Genomic DNA, 17,584 nt, shown 5'->3' with positions numbered 1-17,584 from the left:
AGCAAGCCGTTGCACTCTCACTGGCTCCCAGGTATCCAGACAGCTTCTCCCCTGTGGAGTCTTCAAGGTGACCGTCCGGTCGAGGAATGTCCAAAATCGTCGAGGGAAGGCAGCCTGATGTTCCAACGAAGCAGTCTTGTCTTTGGAACAGAAGAAGGATGCTTCACGCTCGAGCGGAGATATGGGAAAGGTGAATGCCACACCCCTTGACGAAATGCTAATCACCACCAGGTCAAAGCGAGTGCCAACGTGAGTGCCAACGTTGTGGCGTCATGAGGGGATCTGAACCAGGCGACATTCCCCGCAACTGATCTCCACCCCTTTCGTCTGGGGAAATCCGAGTTCGATCCATTTCGACAGCGCTCAAGTTGTCCCCTCCAAGCTCTGGAAGAAAAAAAAATACTAAGGTGAAAAATGCATTCAAACAATGAGTTTGCGGCTCCGATGCTGCTACTGATGGATTCTTCTGAGGTGCTCCCGCAGCACAGATCTCAAGTTGATGAGGACTCAACAGTTGAAAGTGGTATGCCTCATGGACAGTATCTGCATTACGGTGGGTAGTGGAAGGGACTGACACCTACGTAGGTACATGTCCGTGGTTCAGTATTCCCCCAGAATTGAGGAGGGCAGCAGTGGCGCACACCGAATCTCAGTCGATATTGGTGAAGGCCATCCCCTACAATGGATAGGTTTACTACGGACAGAGGCGACTCAAGATGAAGGGACAGGTGGAAGAAGAGGAAATAAAGATGAAGACGGTACACTCAAAACGAAGTAGCTGTTATTTTCAGAAATACCTCTAATGTGGGAATGCTTGAAATCAAACCGTCCGACATAATCATCAACTATCTACAGTATACACAGAGCCCTGACGTCTGTGCTGTGTGAATATGCTCACCACACGCGAAGGGTTCATCCGCGGAAGAGACGCAATCCACCTTCCTCCCGATCTTCATCGGACTCCACATCACTGGCATCCTCGTCACCTTCGCCCAACAGACCACTTGCTGACTTCCCAAGCAAAGAGGCAAAGAATTCATCTCGAGCACGAACGGTCCACGAACCACGATCTTCGGGGGCCATGAAGTTTTGTAGCTTTTCGTGGACATTGAATCGCATCTTGCGGCCCTTAGAGGCTCGTGTATCAACTTCCTTGCGATTTTTGTCGTTGCGCATGCCAGTGATGGGATGAATTGGCAGACGCGAAGGCAGCTGTTGAAGAGTGTCGAGACCGCCAGTCATAGCTTCGGAAGCCATGCGTTGCTCGACAAGGTCGCGTAGCAGGGATTGGTAGAATACGGTGTCGTCATAGACAGTGTCGGGGGTCTCATCTGTAGCATTACCAGTAGAGACGGTGCCTCGGCGGGCGCGCTTGCTGGCCCGGTCGCCTATCTCGGTCGCTACATGGGCGTCGAGGACGGTGGTGATTGTTTGAGTGCCGGAAGCCGACCCCATCAATTTGCCACGAGCATTCGGAAGGGAAGCGGCAGGGCCACGGACCTTGGAGGACCATTTGTCCAGCACAGCTCGACGATGAAGTAAGGACTCGGCCTCGAGGCTAGACATGCGCTCCCAGAGAGATTGAGACGGAGTAGAATTTGAAACGGGGTCTGCACGCTTACGCTTCTTGGCTCCGTCTTTGCTGTGAGCATCCGCAAGCGCAATGCGCAAACCTTCCAACGTAGACCACAGAGCAAGTGCAGCGTCCTCGGCGGACTTGATAGCCTCTGAGTTTGTTTTGCCCGCATCCTCGGTTCCATTTGCCTCTTCCGTCACCACCGCCACACCGACCATCTGATTGATAGCACCCATGCCTTTCTGGAGCTTTATCCTCGAGTTGAGGAGTGCATCAAATGTCGAACGTTGCTCCTTAACGGCCTTTCCCTTTGCGGCATCTGCTTTGGCGGCCTGAGAGATAGTCGCGGCAATCGTCTTCTGGTCAGATGCCATGAGTCGTCGCAGCTCATCGCGATCATCGTGAGAGCTAGTTGACCGCTCTCCCCCGTTTTTCTGAGATTTGGCCAACTTGCGGCCCTTGGAATCGGCATCTGAGTCCTCCTCATCACTGAACTCATCATCCTCTTCATCATCCTCTTCGCCGTCTGAAAGCTCCTCCTCTTCGTCGCCATCAAGCTCAGAGTCACTCGATTCCCCAGCCGCACCAAAATCGTCCTCGTCGTCGCTTTGCGAGTCCTCCCCACTGACGTTGGATTCAGACGCAGAATCGTCGTCTTCGTCGGTCGCGGATGATACCTCGTCGTCAGGACGTGCGGCAAACGGGTCATCGTCACTGTCTGCATCCAATTGATCTCTGCTGACACGAGCGCCGGCGTATTGCTCTCCCAGGTCGGCGGGTTCAGATTTTCGGAGCTTTCCTTTTCTGTTCGGGGTTAGAAGTTGTGCCGGGGGAGATGCGCACTGGTGACATGACATACCCAACTGATTGATAGTGTTCCCTGCCTGCGTTCATGTCCGAGGCCTTTGTTGGCCCTTCATCACCACTTGAGTCCACATCACGGTCAATGTCCTCGGGATCAAAGTCTGAGGCCAAATTTTAGCCTCCTCGTAATTTTGACGCTGCACGTTGTTGCTTGAGCTGAGTAGGACATACCCTTCGGTGTAGGATCTTCAAGATCAGCTAGCTGATCTGCGAGTGACCGCGCTGAACGCGCCTTTTCGGGAGCCATAACTTGTCGAGATACAGATACTGTAACAAGAAGCAGGACTTGTCCGATAACTTTTTTTTTGATGATCCGGATAACGGAGTAACCTACCACTTTGGGATTAGCTTCTGATATCTGTTATCGCGAGCGGTGCCGCGAGACCCGGCAGAATAATCAACTATTCTGCGGTTGTGACGAAGTCATGCGTGATGCTATTCCTGATCTATATCAATATTAATTTCGGATACTCTTGATTTGGAACCATTTATCCCGTGGTAATAGCTATGTACAACCATATGAGTGTTGTAAGGCGAATGTTCACGACCTCGCGGTCCTGTTTGAGCCACGACAATCCCTTGGTAAGTCACATCCTCACCTGTTTACCCGCCTCTAGGTCCGCTTGCTTTGAGCCCGCGGACTTTTCATTTGTCGTATTTGATTCCGGTTCATGAATAGGTCCTCTCTACGTTCTCATGGGCATACCAATTATTTCAAGTGCTGACTGTTGAATACCAGGGTCTACCTCGATCTGGTACTCCTCCCTCATTTCCCCGTCGTCGTGGCTTGCCTGAAAAGCGGCGAATTCGAGATGTCAAGAAGATAGTAGCTGTTTCTTCGGCGAAAGGGGGCGTTGGTAAATCAACAGTTGCGGGTTCGTTTCACCCTAGTGGCCCGTATGATAACCATAGATCGGTTATTGCGTGTGCTCTTTATATACTTCCCTATCGAACAAGGCTAAATAGAACTTCATTCGTGCAGTAAACCTTGCCCTGGCTTTTGCTCGCCGAGGCATCAAAACAGGGATCTTAGACACCGATATCTTCGGTCCATCAATCCCAACTCTGCTCAATTTATCCGGCGAGCCGCGTCTCGATGAACGTAAGACCAGCTGGTTTCTGTTGTCTGCCACTTCCTCAGGCATGTAAGTAGCTGTGCTAATAGTTCACACAGACAACTGCCTTGTCCCACTCACAAACTATGGCCTCAAGTCCATGTCAATGGGCTACCTGCTCCCTCAAACGCAGCCGGATAGTACTACGGGGGAATTGCCCATGGACACGACTCCAATCACCTGGCGTGGCCTAATGGTCACCAAGGCCATGCACCAGCTTCTTCACTCGGTCTCCTGGGGACCACTCGACGTCCTGGTGATGGATCTTCCCCCAGGCACTGGTGACGTTCAACTGACGATCAATCAAGAAATCATCATTGACGGAGCAGTCATTGTCACAACCCCTCAAGATATCGCTCTCCGGGACGCCGTACGTGGTTTTGGCATGTTCCAGCGCATGGATGTACCAGTCCTAGGTATGGTGCGCAACATGGCCTACTTCGCATGCCCAAACTGTGGGCATCAAACTCGCATTTTCTCCCATGGAGATAGCCAGCACTCCCACGTGCATGAAACAGACCGAGGGGTGGTTTCAGAATGCAAGCGCCTCGGGGTCGATTTCCTGGGTGATATCCCTTTGGATGCGCAAGTCTGCGAAGATGCGGACCGTGGGAAGCCCACCGTCGTGGCAGAGGAATCGCTGGAACAGAGTCCTCGCCGTCAGGCCTTCCTCGATGTCGCCGAACAAATCGCCACGAAAATCGGCTTAAAGTGGCAATAGTTAATCACTAGCCTACAATATCGTCGACATTTGTAACAACATGAACCCTTGCGATGCGCCTTGAATTTTCCAAATCCCTGTGCGTCGTGGATCCATGGTTTCTTTTTCTCTAAATGCTCCTTGTTGTTTTCGCATTGCATTTGTTGATGTAAATTATTATCTTCAGGCTATCTACATGAGCAAATCCCATGGACGGTGGAAGATTTCTGCGGCCCGTCCGAGGGAAAGCCCATAACTTTATTCAACTTCGCCTTTGGGTCATTATGGTGCATCAATATCGGCCGATGTGAAATCTGTCAAGTTATATCGCAATGGCCCTGACTATTGCTCTGGTGGAATAAGTGCTGTATCTCAATCGTCTCCATGTCTTGGGTAGACACTCATAGCGGGCGTCGCACAAACCAAGGCCGATTACAGGTGGTACACGAGCTAATTATTGACGCCCTGGAAACAAGAGACTACCCTTATTACATAGATGCCTTAGAAAGATCCACTAGGCTGACGGACGTGTTATCTCAACCACCAACGATGAGAATTTGGAACCCCCAACAGGTGAAATGCCTCGAATTCTCTGGGTTTCGCCATTGTACAGTTCATCACAAGCTGAAAGCGAAGCTTGGTACGGGTAGGAGATATAACAGAAGAATGGGAATCGGGAAGCCCCGTGAGAGAAAGTCTACAGCGTTTCCTGGGCTGTTTTGAAGACCTCCCGGTCGGGCATCTCAGGGCGCTGGGACGAAGGCGGACGACCATCGTCATCGGCCACAGAGACTGCATCTTTGCCTAAAGGGCTCATACGTAAAGATGATGTCTCCGCCGAGCGACGAGCACCGTCCTGATGCCCAATCGGTTCGACTACACCTCTCACCCCAACGACAGCGCGAATGCTTGTATCCTCAGCGAAATCTGACATGAATTCGCTTCGTCCTGCAACAGATCCGCCTACCGACGAGGGACGGCCTTGCGGATAAGGCAAAGATGTCTCCGACGACGTGGGCAAGGTTCCAGCCACGCCGAAAAGAGCGCGTGTGCTTGCGTTCTCGTCATTGAATTTTCGATTATCAACGTCCGGGAGGATAAGTAAAGGGCCGCCATTTCTCTCAGAAACTGGGCGCAAAGAAGCGGATTCCGAAAGGCGGCCGGATTTATCTTGCTCGTGTCCATCGCCCGCATCCTCTGCTTTGACCTGGTAATCTCCTCCAGCAGCAGCTGTGTTGTTTGCAGGATCAAATCTGCCGGCTACGGCAGGCTCATCTTGGTTCACAGCATCAGGCTGAGGGGTTTTTAAAGGCACGCTTGAGTAAGGTCCCGCCTGGCCAACATCGATGGCTTTCCTTGTCGTCTTCTGACCAGCATCCTTGGCATTTTTGACCTTATCCATGGTCCGCTCATCATGCTTGCTTCCCCATCCACTCCATAATGCCAATCCATAGTTCTTCTTGGTGCTGCGCTTGGGCAGGACACCGGGAGCGGCCCGGCGAGCAGCAAGAGAGCTCGGAGGCGGACATTCACCATCAAAGTCTTGAAAGCCGTGGGCCATCTCTTTTACTCGTCGGGTCTGGATTCGAATCTTCTCTTTGGCAAATTTGTCGTCCCATTCGTTCTTGGCCTTGATCCATTTGCTGATCAATTCGGGATTGATGGCACCAACCTTTGCAGGTGGTGTTGCAAGGACAGGATACGAAGATGGAGGGTCCAGGGGATACAAACGGCCCCTTTTGTCAACTCTCTGGCGGATCATGTAGTCTTCAAAAGCGGGTAAAGGATCACCGGCTTTACCAACTGAAGATCCAGCTGGAAAGGTTGGCTGTCTTCCATCCGCGGTCGATCCGGGCTTGCTTGCATCGTCTTCATCACTCGATGAAGCTGGCGAAAACAGGTTGTAATCCATAATTTCCACGTCAGTCTTCTGCGCGCGAGCCAAAGCCCAGGCTCCAAACTGAGAAATGGAGCGAAACATGTATTTTGCTGGACGTGTGAAACTGAGAGTGGGAGCGACATGACACAAGTCGTCCCAGACTTGAAGCTGGACATGTGTGGGCTCATACTTATTCAATATCTCACGGTTGGGATCGAACTCATCGAGATAGATGTCGCCTGGAGGATACGCGGCTGGGTTCGCTGCTTTATGGGCCAGATAAAACTGCTCATCCCGAAGCATTTCACCACTGCCGCTCAAAATCTGCAGAGGCGGAAGTCCGCCCAGGGACGGCTGGAGGACTGGTGACACCAGCGGATGCGACATGAGCTGGTTCGTTGTGTAGAGCTGGATTTGGTCCTTCAGTTCGATCGTCTCACCCGACAACACCACGTGAATATTGTCAGGCTCCGTCTGCAACGTGTTCGGGTCTGGACTCTCTTGCATTCCCGGATACGCATGACCGTTATTTAAAGGTTTCTTCTCATGGCGAGTGAATCCTCGAATGGCTGTCTCCTTGGCTTCCTCATTTGCGGTAGGACCAGCAGCTTCCAAATCCGCTCCGGTGAAGGTCTTCGTCTGCGAAAGCTTCTTGATCTTCAGGATCTCATCTGCGTTTGGCGGAGGCCAGGCACTTGATGGTTTATGTCTAAACCCATATGGAGGAATGTAGTCACCAGGATTGTCTGCAACGATACTCGGGAAGGAATGAGTCAGATCTACCCACGGTGAAATCAGAATGGCGCCTGCAGGCAACGGGATGCCCTGGTCGCGCATGGTGACTAATATCGACAGGGCCATTCCACCGCCAGCGGAATCGCCAGCCAGTATGATTTCCTTAGGGCTGTAGCTCTTCAGCAACCACAGGTACGCTGCGAGACAGTCCTGCAGCGCACATGGGAATGGATATTGGGGTGCAAGGCGATAGTCCGGAGCGAACACGCGACCCTTCAATTTGCGAGCATGACGTTGCAACATATAGCGATGGGTATCGATGCTTCCGAAGAAGTACGCCCCGCCATGTATGTACAGCATGATTTTGTTGCAGCGCTCGTTGGCCTTGGCCCACTCATGGTGGTCTTTGCGCATCTCAATCCATTCCCCCTTGAGATCTCCAGTTGGTCCGCGCCATTGCCACCATTGCTCTCCGCCGACCCGCAAGAGTCCTCGGGGCCCTAACTGCTTGGCCAGAGCTGTTGCCGCCGACGACAGACATTCACTCGGAATAGTGACTGCTTCGGTCTTTACCCAATGGGGACTTGGTACCGACTGTCGTGAAAAGGCCTGCAAGTCCTCAACAGGGTGTTTGGAGGCATACAGCAAGAACTGTCGGACGATCCGAATACCTTCATCGTAGGTCAAATGAACTTGAGGATGGGTATGGCGTGCCTTGCGATGGAGATACTGCCAGAAGGGGACAAGGATATTAGCACGTGGAAGAAGCAGTGAGATTTGTCTCCGCAAAAGCGCCAATAACAATCACAAAAGACCCACATGATCGATAAGAGCCTGGAGAACGGTAGGGGTTAAAGCCGCACCCAGTGCGACAGTGTGCAGAGTCATGACTATGCCATTACCAGGCAGACGCGATTGTGTTTGCAGGAGAACAGAGGGAGGATCATGTTCACTCTGGGGAATTACAACAGTCGAGTCGCCAGCCGAAGACAGCGAATAGGAATCGCTGGTCCCAAAGGAGAGCCCTGCTGCAGGGGGGAGGGTTCGACGTCATCTCCAAAGGTGCCGGCGCGATCGTGCTCAGCCACCGAGTCAGTCGCAGTCGCTGAATGGCGGAACGCCCTTTGGCGAAGCGGAGCAGGCCCTGATCCCGACCTCTTGAATTGTGGGTCCCCTGCACGAATGCACTTGAAGGTACAAACGGCATACACCTCATCATCATTTGCAGGGAGCAAAGCACATGCATCTTGCAGTACATCGTACATATGCTCTCCTCAAAGTCTTCTCAAGGAGGCAGCCTCAATGGCATCGCAAAGATGATAGCTCTGTAGCTTGAAAGCACAGGCGCCGGGGATCAGACGATGGGGCAATAACCGGATACTGTCAAGTTTCAGAAGCTGTCGTCTTCAGTCCATAGAAATTCATGTGATCTCAAGGCAGGGACACGTGAGCTCATGTGCCCCAAGGTCCACAAGAGCAGTGTGACATGGTACACCGTGTCTCAAGTATACCATAGCAACTTCAATATCATCTCTAATCCAACAGACCTTTTAAGGCTGGCATTGAGGGGTTATCGGATACTGATTCTCTGCGAGAATTGCCCACCAATTCCAAATTCTCTGCAATGGTATTCCAAATTTGCTGCCACCTCGAGAGATCTTCCTGCTTCAAGAGTAATGTAGAAGGCTGCTATGATTTATTCTACAAAACTCCACCTGTCATGAAAAAATTACTGCTCATCCTCATCGATAACAAGCTCAATTGACGTGGATGAAATCCTTATGGCTTGACTTCAGTCAGGCCATGAATTATGATCAATATGGATATCATCGGACTCGACTGTATTCTCATTCCATCAACAATTCATCCAGGAATAGGGAGCCTCCCATCCAAAAAAAAAAAAAAAAAAAAAAAAAAAAAGGCCGCAAATGAAGCCATCCCTAAAGATATCTCAACCGGGGCCTCAAATTTCCCTGGTCTCCGTGGCGTTCACCACGCCACGGGAACGATCTGTGGTCCGTCATGTCGTGCAGCTATCCCAATAATCACCATATACACAAGCCCAATCACTCCGGCGACTGTCCCGTAGGCGATGACAGCCCCCTTGGGTACAGCCGAGGACCCGATACCCGTCAACTCAAAGCCCAAGCCCACATTGATCACACCCAGAATGATCAAGACTCGCCCGAGCCATCAGTGCAAATAGGCAAAGGGACCCTTTCCTCCTCCGGTCCTCCGGAAGTAGCGATGTTGCAAGAAACCCATCACAGGTTGAAAAAGAACAAGGCAACAAACGACCACAAATCCAATGATTGCGTGGTGATTTCGAAGAAGATGCACGTCTTTTGCCATGGCGACTCCCAGCCCAAATCCGGCAACTGTCACTACGAGGCTAAACAATTGCAAGGAGGCATGGATTCTCACTGTTCGTGAGGATTTGAGAATTTGAAGTGTCAGCGCAGACAGTGGGAAAAGCAAGGCAAAAGACAGCGTCATGAGAACTGCATGGCTGGTTCTTTTGCGATCAAATCCATCATGATCAAAGGGCTGAGTCCACGCCGGTGAAACTGATCTCCTATCGATATTCAGGAGGGGATTGGTGCTATCGGGACCCTTGGCCTTGGCAAGGTTGACGAAAAAGGTACCAAAAGCGTCATGCTCGGCAATTCTCGCAGTCAGCCTGTGTGTACTCATCGACCCTCCGAACTTGATTGCCCAGATCCAGGGACTGAACGCATTGCTCAGGTTCGTGGGGCTCCCCATTGCAAGCCTGCAGCTATCGCACCGAACGTTAGCAGTGAGAACACCATCGTGGATTCCGGTTCCATCGATGAGCGAGGCGCGCAAATTCTTGTCGTACAATGGCTCATAGTGACCTTTACCGGCTCGGGGAGAAAGAGTCACATTATCGTCCGAGGCATAAACCACAAACATGGAAGAGTCGTGCATAGCAACTCCTTGGCCGAGTGCAAACCACTCAATAGATCGAGATGTATTCATTTGAAAGTAAAGCGGGCCTTCTCCCACATGAGCGGTACCTTCTGGGACACGAATCGTGTACATCAGTTCCTCATTTTTCAAGGGAGCGAAGCCCTGGTATTGGGCTGCAGCTTGAGAGACCCATATATACCAATACAAGAGGGCAGAGAGGCGAAAGAGGCGGAATTCGTTCATTATCGACCTTCAGATTCTTCGTCTGGTTTTTCCCGCCTCTTTCTTTTTGAAATCTTCCGGGAAAAGGGAACTTTGACTGCTCATAAGTACTCCGAGCCGTGTTCTTGTGCACCGCCTATCCAGGACCTGACTCCGTCACACAGGCTTCGGCTCCCATCTCAATAACGTCCTCCTATTCGACGAAGCTGCGATTCAAACGTAAATTCTCCACGTACGGCTGCAACTCTAGTCAGCCGTTTCCAGCAATTAGCTAGGTATCTAAGGTAGTCCACTGCAGATCAGCAAGTGGAATGAACTGGTCAATGGATTTGGAAGTCGCCTTATATCGACAAATTCTGATGACCAGACGAATTTTTAGAGCCTCATACCTACTGTCACCGGGCTGAAGTCTTCAGACAGTTTTTAGCCGTCGGTCAAGTCCGTTTTTTTTCCTTTTACCAGGAAGGACAAATTGGTGCCAAGCGTCATCACAGCACGAACTCGTACAGAGATACGTGCTGCGCCACTCTCCTTTCGGTTTGAGGTGGTTTCATGGCAGGTCCATTATCTTTGTGGCACTCGGGCTGCCTAAGAGACACCTGAAGAGGTTTGCTTTCATCAGACGCAATCTCGCATTATAAAATTCCACCAGGGATATTGCAGGGAGAGATCGAGGGTTATGACTCTGCCTTTTGATGCATAGTAGTACGCATTCGGGTCAAGGATTTTTATCTACATATCACTGCCTTCAGAGCTTGGATACAAGACTACTAGCGAAGTGTGCGAGAGATTTTGAATTCAAATATGTACAAATGTCTCTATTGAGTATGTTCAGGTTGAATGTTTTTTTTCGCCCGCAGGACACACTATTCACTCCGACGAAGACTTCGAGTCATCGTGTCCGCAGGGGTTGCGGGCTCATGAGAGATCTCGATAGTGGTTTCCTGGTACACGCCCGTGAATGTGGTCAATTCCACATCGCCCTTGGCCACGATATTGTCCGTGGAATCGTGAAATGAATTTTTCTTACAAGCCTCATCGTCGGTATTGTCTGTGCGTCGGAACTTGGAGCTCAGCTTGGAACCGATCCGAAGTTCCTTTCGAGGTCGGCTTTCCCCTGCCGTAGTGGTGATCTGAGTGTGCCATTCGGAAATCGTATTGTCATAGATTCGATCGGTGGAGCGATGCTCGGTGTCAAGGAGCAAGTGACGGCGGGTGAGAGTGTAGACCGCGACATCCACCGTGCCAGACAAGGCCATCAAAGATCCAGCGATAGCAAAATAAGCCCTGCCTGGCGCGTTGCCGCGAGCGGTGGCCATCCGGCCCGCTGCCAAAGGAAGGGATAATATCAAGTACACGAAGGGATAAATGACCATGTAAACAACCACGCGGTTGAGACGGTTGAGGCTCTCCTGTTGACCACGACGAAGCATCTTTGCCTGTGCCATACGCCGTCGGAGGTAGACAAACATCACTGCGTAGAGCACAATGGTGCCGAACTCGGCGCAGAAAATCCAGAAATAATGGCCCCAAAGCCGTCCGCTCTCGTTTTGAGGGCTGAGCCAGCACTGCTCGTATGTCGACTGAAGTCAGAATCTAGTTTATTCTCATCGGGGTGTTGGGGGGGTGGTTCATCAAGGAATAGAGTTGCGTACCCAGTTGGCCTCTGTAATAACAAAAGTCTTGGATCCATGAATTCCTACGGGAATAAATCCCAGGACAAGAATGAACACCCACAGCGCAATCACCGAGCACACAAAGAGTCGGAACGGTAACTGACGGCCACGCAGAACCACGGCGCCAGTGTGCAACGCAATCGACAGGACAAACAATCCGCTGCCCGGATCAGCGGTCTGAATCCACCAGCCCTGTAAGTAGCAAGCCACCTCTCCAAAACGAACACTCCCCTGAGACGCCCAGCGTAAACTGATCACGAATGCCAGGGCTTGTTGTAGGTCGACCAACAAAAGATTGTAGATCAATACGACGTACTGATTTTGCGCAAGCGGGTGCTTGTAGTATCGCTGCCAGAAGATGAATCGGTGGGTAAGGAACGACAAAAGGCCAACAGTGGACACCAAGGACATGAGTGCCACTACGCCCATCATGATGAAGAGGGAGCGATCGAGACCCTCTACGGGGCTCTCTGGGCGAAACTCCCATCGCTGGGTGAGAGACCGATCAGCGCCATCGACATCCAAAGCACGGAGAACGTGCATCAGCATGACCATGGCGGAAGGGCTCTGAACCTAGACAATCTCCTGGCGGAGGGTAAAATTGCCATTGGGGTAGGTCAAATGATTTTCAAGACCACTATACGCGCGATCCTGCAGTTTAAGGACGTTTTTGCTTCCCCTTGCGAACCAACGTGCTGTGGGCCTTTGATGAGAGGTGGGCCTTGTCTCGAAAATGCCTGACTGTAAGCAAATGCGAGAGTGACAGGCCACTGTAAGATCCGTCAGGATGGCCGGACTACCGATCATCCCAGCACGGACAGACGCGCCTCCACCTTGAGCGTAGATAGTGTGGATCCTTGGAGAACAAAGCGTTCTCGCCGCGTTTCGCCGGCCAATCTGGTCCGGAAGCTTTACCTGCGCCATCGAATGATCGGCCGTTGGGTAGCCCCCGCTTGACAAACTTCCCGGTGAAGTCTCGAAGAAGAATTCGACGACAAGCAACCTTTTTGAGTCCCTACATATCGAAGCCGAGCCGCTTCCAATCTTCAATCTCCACTGTGTGCACCGCTCACCCTGGGGCACCATGCGATTGCTGGGTTGTTATTGTGTGGCTTGCTAGTGGAGCTGTCGCGCAGGATCGAGTGCGTTTTGCCGACATCCACAGTCCACCTGCACGACGGCCCTTTGGAAGTTGGGCGGGATGACTTCAATGCGACATGCAGATCGCGAGCACAGAGCTGTCGCGTGCGCGTGCATGGAGGACGTCTCGTACTTTGCGTACAATCCAGTGCTGTAGAGTGTTAAAAAAGATGGTGGTGATCGTCAATTGGAATTCCTCTGCCGGCGCTTGGAGCCCATAGACTAACCACATTCCGAAAACAGTGGGTGCCCTCTTCTGGGGCACAAACTTGGGACACGCCGTGGTGGATCTCCTCCTCGTATTGCGACCCACGAGAGGGGGGAGATGGACGTCTGAATGGGCCAAATGGGTAATAGTAGCCGCAGCCTTCGACGGGGTGTGAACACTTTCAGTGATTCAGTACACCATATGGCATGTAATTAGATGTGGTGAACTGAAGATCATGGAGCAGATAGTTGTCCACTACATGCCATGGTAGACTCAAAGTGACCTGCAGTCGTTTACCATGTGACTCAAAATGTCAACTCGAGAGCATGGCCGGTGTTCATTATCTAGATCTAGATTCTCGAGGTGCTTGGTCCGGTGGAATTGAAATTTCCATCGTATAGGCTCAGTGGTCGAATCCCCCTTTCCATCGGGCGTGACGGTCGAGATCACCGAATCTCACGATTCAGGAGACCGAGCGTCCGAACTCTTGGGGTGGTCCGCTCAGGTCGGCGCGGCTGAAGCAAAGCAATTGCGATCCAATCAGCGATCGGATTGGATGGAACTCTGGCGCACCACGCCAATGTAACGATCCTGCAAATCTCTGCGAGATGGCTCCTCAATATTTGGCTCCCCTTCCTCCCGCACAGCAGGGAAAGAGTCCTCAGTCGGGCGCGGATAAGCATATCTGGGATAGAGGGGAAGTGAGAGAAGTGAACCACCGGAATCAAGCAACTTTTCGGGACGCGCCCGTGACCTCAGGGGTCGGGACCGCCTGGCCGAGGATGGAAGAGATTCACAGGCAATTGGAACAGATGGTAGTTCAGCCCTTTCTTGGGCGTGGACACTCTCCGTGTCGGTATCTTTTAGACTTTGGATGTCAGATGACGCCTCTCGCCATAAGCTTTGATCTTCCCCCAGACGGGCTGTTCGTTCCCTCTCTTCTGTCTCTCCTCTTTCCCTCCATTGAAGGCGCCCCGACTTGTCCTTGGGTTGCGATGAATGGCACCTAGAGGAAAGTCGGCTCGGTCCCATCAACCGAAGGACTGAACTTGCGTACATGATAGGGTCCTGAGCTTTCGCTGATGAGATCTGCACGGTGGAGGACATAGGGCACACGGGCGTGGAATAGTGAGTCTTTGGGTGACCCAGTGCCCCTAATCGCCGGTTCGATGCGGACTTTCCATTTGGGGTCAATTGGGCCTGTAGGTCACTCGAGCAGTCAACGAGAGTCGAGACTCGAGGCTCATGTGTATGCGTGTATGCGTGTGCGTGGCGGGGGCGAGAATTACTCCACCTGTCAGGCAGAGAGCCCTGAGAGCATTTTGGGTAAACTTCGGCACCCACAGATGGCGATTAGCCGGGCGCTGTCTCGTAGAGGATCGAGAAGTCCAGGACAAGCTCAGTGAGAGCTTTGACGCATCACTTGCGCCAGCCATTGCCTGCTGCCTGGGACTCCGAGCGACAACTCTTATGTTTTGCATCTCCATCAGTGTGGGCTTTGTAAGTCAGGAGGTGGGAATGATGGAATGTGCTCTGATCTGACTCTGACTCAATATCAGTCTGAATCATATCCCGGCCCGCACGCTGGGAGCTTACATGAAAGGCATGCATGCAAGAATACAAGACGGGTGCATCCATACTGGAGATTATTTGAAATGTGAGGCCTCGGGTCGACGTGGGCCCTTCCTCTCGTCTGGACATGTAGAGACCATCCATTGGATCACCCATATTGCCTGGTCATACCAATGGCGACCTGGTCGCTTGACAGGCAGCTGGGCCCATCCCACGACCCGAGGGCCGCCACTCACCAAGCTTTTCGAGCTGTTTGATGTCGAGTGGGGACGAACGTGGTGCGGATATATTTACTGGACGAGATGGAACTCGAAAGTAAAAATGATGACCTCCCATCGATCGTTGGTAGCCGGCAAGGTCAAACTATGAGGTCCATCATTGATGTGGACAAAGTACCTACACAGGCTTCCACCTACCTGAATGGAACGTGTGGAGTGGCCCTGACCCCCTGGTGAGTATGGAGGGGGTACCTATATCGGGAGAACCGCCATCAGATCTTCAGTTGTGCCAATACCTAGCACTTTCCACTCCACTCAAATCTACCATGTCTCGATGACAATTCCCCACGGTCCCCTTATAAGTCGGTGGTATGTCAAGACAACTGATATATAATCTCCAGTAGGTCCAAAACATATAGAGGGCACCCATCCACCGCGGGTCTATCCCTATGAATCATTGCACGATACCTATCTCAACCTCACCAAAATGTGCGGGTGAGGTTGGGAGTAACGGAACTCATCTCTCCAATCACATAGTGAGGTATGTGCTGGATTGAAGCGGAAATGTTCCATGAATCCGGTCGGCAATAAATCGATTGAACAACGAAAGACAGTCTGCTTGCCCGCGCTAGGTTGCTACCGCTGCACAGGAGGATTGCGGACCTCTATACGTAGACAATGCTTTAATTTGACAGAATTGCTTTATATTTTGTAATTAGAGTCTCCCTCTCATACAAGCACGTCTCCGTGGCGCAATCGGCTAGCGCGTCTGACTGTTAATCAGGAGGTTGGAAGTTCGAGCCTTCCCGGGGACGTTCTTTTGGCCCATCGCAGCGCCATGTCCCGCAATAAATCCCATATCCTCACCCATATGAACTTGATTGGGGATGGATGAGGGACAGAGCGTGCTCCTATGTTTGTTTTGTTTTTTCTTGGCCTTGTCTGAAGTTTCACCGCAGGACTCACATTCTGCAACACCTGGCTGACAGCCGGCATTCCTCACAAGGGCTGTGAGGATGTCACCTCGCTCTCGGTGCGACAAGTTCAAGACACGTCCACCGTCCATCCAAACTATATCACACCGCCCCGGGAGTCTCTTCCTCCGCCTGGTCACTCAAGAACCCGTCTAGTAGTAGGCTGGTAGAAAATCATCGGCAGACACTGAGACATCCCATCCGTGACATTGATATCAGAGCTACATGAGTTGCATAGGATTGCATCGAGCTAAACCATCTTAGATAATAGATCTGTTCATGATCAACGGGCAATCAGCCCCCCTTCCCCCATGCTATGATGTTGCAATAGGTGACTTCTCCATAGCCAAGACCCCAGACGTCAACCTGTCTCAGACTCGGTCCGATTCCTCCCAGTGGCACACAACAGGCAATGCTCGCATTCTTGCCTTTGGCATGGGAGGCCTATTTCCGGTTTGCATATGCGACCGCCCATTTCCGGCCATACTTTCAACTGAATCAGCTGCTCAGGTGTGAGTGTCAGATGACAGTTCCATACCTGGCGGATGTCTAAGACTTGCATTGAATCTCGTGTGTGTGTGTGTGTGTATGTGGATGGGTGGATACCATGTACACGTGTATGTAGCGTATACAGTCACTGTACACAAACGTCCATAGAGTTGAGTAAACGGCACGGTGATACTTCATGGTCTTTCACATTCTTGGAAGTCTCGTCATCGTCGAACCTACTTTTGCTGCAGCGTGGCCTTGTCTCAGACGAGCACCCTGACACCTGTGGAGGGCTGTAGCCTGTTGCCGGTCCGGTGTTAGCACCCCTCTGAATGATCTAGCAAGGAGGCGGGTCAAATTCAATTCAAGATCAATGATGGAATACTCATGGGGAAAATGAGCCCTACGACATTACTATAAAATGACCTCGACACCTTGACTCATCCCGTCAGTTCCACTTCTATATCCAACCGAACTATATAATTTGACCTGGTCATCGCACTTCCTCAATCCGAAACCACTCATCATCAGCGAAATCTCAATTTCTGTCCCAACTCTAGTTGCACGCTACTGTGACCGATACATACTTGATTAGTCTCATCCACTCATCCACAAATCGATTCCTTCCATTCTACTATCTATCTCATCATGAATTCTCTCCTCGCCACTCTCTCCCTCGCCCTGGCTTCTTTCAACATCGTCACGGCAGCAATCACGCCTATCAGAAGCAGCTCCGCTTCCGTCTCATACGATCCCGTCTACGACAACGCCGGCTCGTCTCTGAATATCGCAGCCTGTGGCAGTGTGCTGAGTCGAAAGTATCCCACTTTCGGCAACTTGCCGGGTTTCCCCCATATCGGTGGTGCCCTCACCATCGCAGGCACCGGTAGTCCCAATTGTGGAAAATGCTACGAGCTGCACTTCACGGGCAACGGTGTGGATAAATCCATTACGGTCTTGGCTATTGACACTGCGCCTGCGGGCTTCAACATTGGTCTTCAGGCGATGAATGATCTTACGGATGGACAGGCCGAACAGCTGGGTCGGGTTCAAGTCACCTGGACTGAAGTAAATGCTGCCCAATGTGCATGAGAGCCCGCTGGAGGGACAGGGGGAGGGTCTTGATTATATTGATTCTTTGATTTTCTCAATTGCAAAGATGAGATGATGTGATATGGCCGGGGTCCGAGTCTCGGGACCTGGAGGGATGAAACAGATTGTCCAACCGGCTGTTGAGGATACGTTGTTTACTAGTACATAACACCTGATATGAATTATAATACAC

General features: G+C 51.6%; 7 protein-coding genes and 1 non-coding gene across 8 annotated transcripts; 3 read left to right on the top strand and 5 right to left on the bottom strand.

Annotated features, from left to right (window-relative positions):
• Positions 1 to 912: 912 nt before the first annotated feature.
• On the bottom strand, positions 913 to 2,687 carry POX_e07285 (Protein bfr2; the record flags this gene model as incomplete). Its single annotated transcript, XM_050116092.1, has 3 exons — positions 913 to 2,380; positions 2,436 to 2,541; positions 2,612 to 2,687. 3 exons carry the CDS (start codon positions 2,685 to 2,687, stop codon positions 913 to 915), a joined length of 1,650 nt encoding a protein of 549 aa, XP_049968552.1.
• A 272-nt stretch (positions 2,688 to 2,959) lies between these two features.
• Positions 2,960 to 4,276, top strand: POX_e07284 (Iron-sulfur protein IND1; the record flags this gene model as incomplete). The annotated part of the gene is made up of 4 exons (XM_050116091.1): positions 2,960 to 3,022; positions 3,180 to 3,315; positions 3,423 to 3,542; positions 3,615 to 4,276. The coding sequence occupies 4 exons, from the start codon at positions 2,960 to 2,962 to the stop codon at positions 4,274 to 4,276; spliced, it is 981 nt and encodes a 326-aa protein (XP_049968551.1).
• A 676-nt stretch (positions 4,277 to 4,952) lies between these two features.
• On the bottom strand, positions 4,953 to 7,757 carry POX_e07283 (uncharacterized protein; the record flags this gene model as incomplete). The annotated part of the gene is made up of 2 exons (XM_050116090.1): positions 4,953 to 7,598; positions 7,689 to 7,757. 2 exons carry the CDS (start codon positions 7,755 to 7,757, stop codon positions 4,953 to 4,955), a joined length of 2,715 nt encoding a protein of 904 aa, XP_049968550.1.
• Positions 7,758 to 9,062: 1,305 nt separating this feature from the next.
• On the bottom strand, positions 9,063 to 10,043 carry POX_e07282 (uncharacterized protein; the record flags this gene model as incomplete). The annotated part of the gene is made up of 1 exon (XM_050116089.1): positions 9,063 to 10,043. One exon carries the CDS (start codon positions 10,041 to 10,043, stop codon positions 9,063 to 9,065), a length of 981 nt encoding a protein of 326 aa, XP_049968549.1.
• An 845-nt stretch (positions 10,044 to 10,888) lies between these two features.
• POX_e07281 (uncharacterized protein) lies at positions 10,889 to 12,253 on the bottom strand (the record flags this gene model as incomplete). The annotated part of the gene is made up of 2 exons (XM_050116088.1): positions 10,889 to 11,605; positions 11,678 to 12,253. 2 exons carry the CDS (start codon positions 12,251 to 12,253, stop codon positions 10,889 to 10,891), a joined length of 1,293 nt encoding a protein of 430 aa, XP_049968548.1.
• A 241-nt stretch (positions 12,254 to 12,494) lies between these two features.
• Positions 12,495 to 14,533, bottom strand: POX_e07280 (uncharacterized protein; the record flags this gene model as incomplete). Its single annotated transcript, XM_050116087.1, has 7 exons — positions 12,495 to 12,713; positions 12,772 to 12,868; positions 12,916 to 13,224; positions 13,497 to 13,561; positions 13,620 to 14,052; positions 14,104 to 14,340; positions 14,391 to 14,533. 7 exons carry the CDS (start codon positions 14,531 to 14,533, stop codon positions 12,495 to 12,497), a joined length of 1,503 nt encoding a protein of 500 aa, XP_049968547.1.
• Positions 14,534 to 15,577: 1,044 nt separating this feature from the next.
• On the top strand, positions 15,578 to 15,651 carry POX_tR126. The gene has a single exon. It is a non-coding gene; the product is annotated as a tRNA-Asn (tRNA).
• Positions 15,652 to 16,947: 1,296 nt separating this feature from the next.
• On the top strand, positions 16,948 to 17,391 carry POX_e07279 (Heat-stable 19 kDa antigen; the record flags this gene model as incomplete). Its single annotated transcript, XM_050116086.1, has 1 exon — positions 16,948 to 17,391. One exon carries the CDS (start codon positions 16,948 to 16,950, stop codon positions 17,389 to 17,391), a length of 444 nt encoding a protein of 147 aa, XP_049968546.1.
• Positions 17,392 to 17,584: the final 193 nt, after the last annotated feature.

Source organism: Penicillium oxalicum, chromosome V (assembly GCF_001723175.1).
Source record: "Penicillium oxalicum strain HP7-1 chromosome V, whole genome shotgun sequence".
Taxonomy (NCBI): Eukaryota; Fungi; Ascomycota; class Eurotiomycetes; order Eurotiales; family Aspergillaceae; genus Penicillium; species Penicillium oxalicum.
The sequence above is the reverse complement of the archived record's forward strand: the minus strand, read 5'-3'. Positions and strand labels throughout refer to the sequence as shown.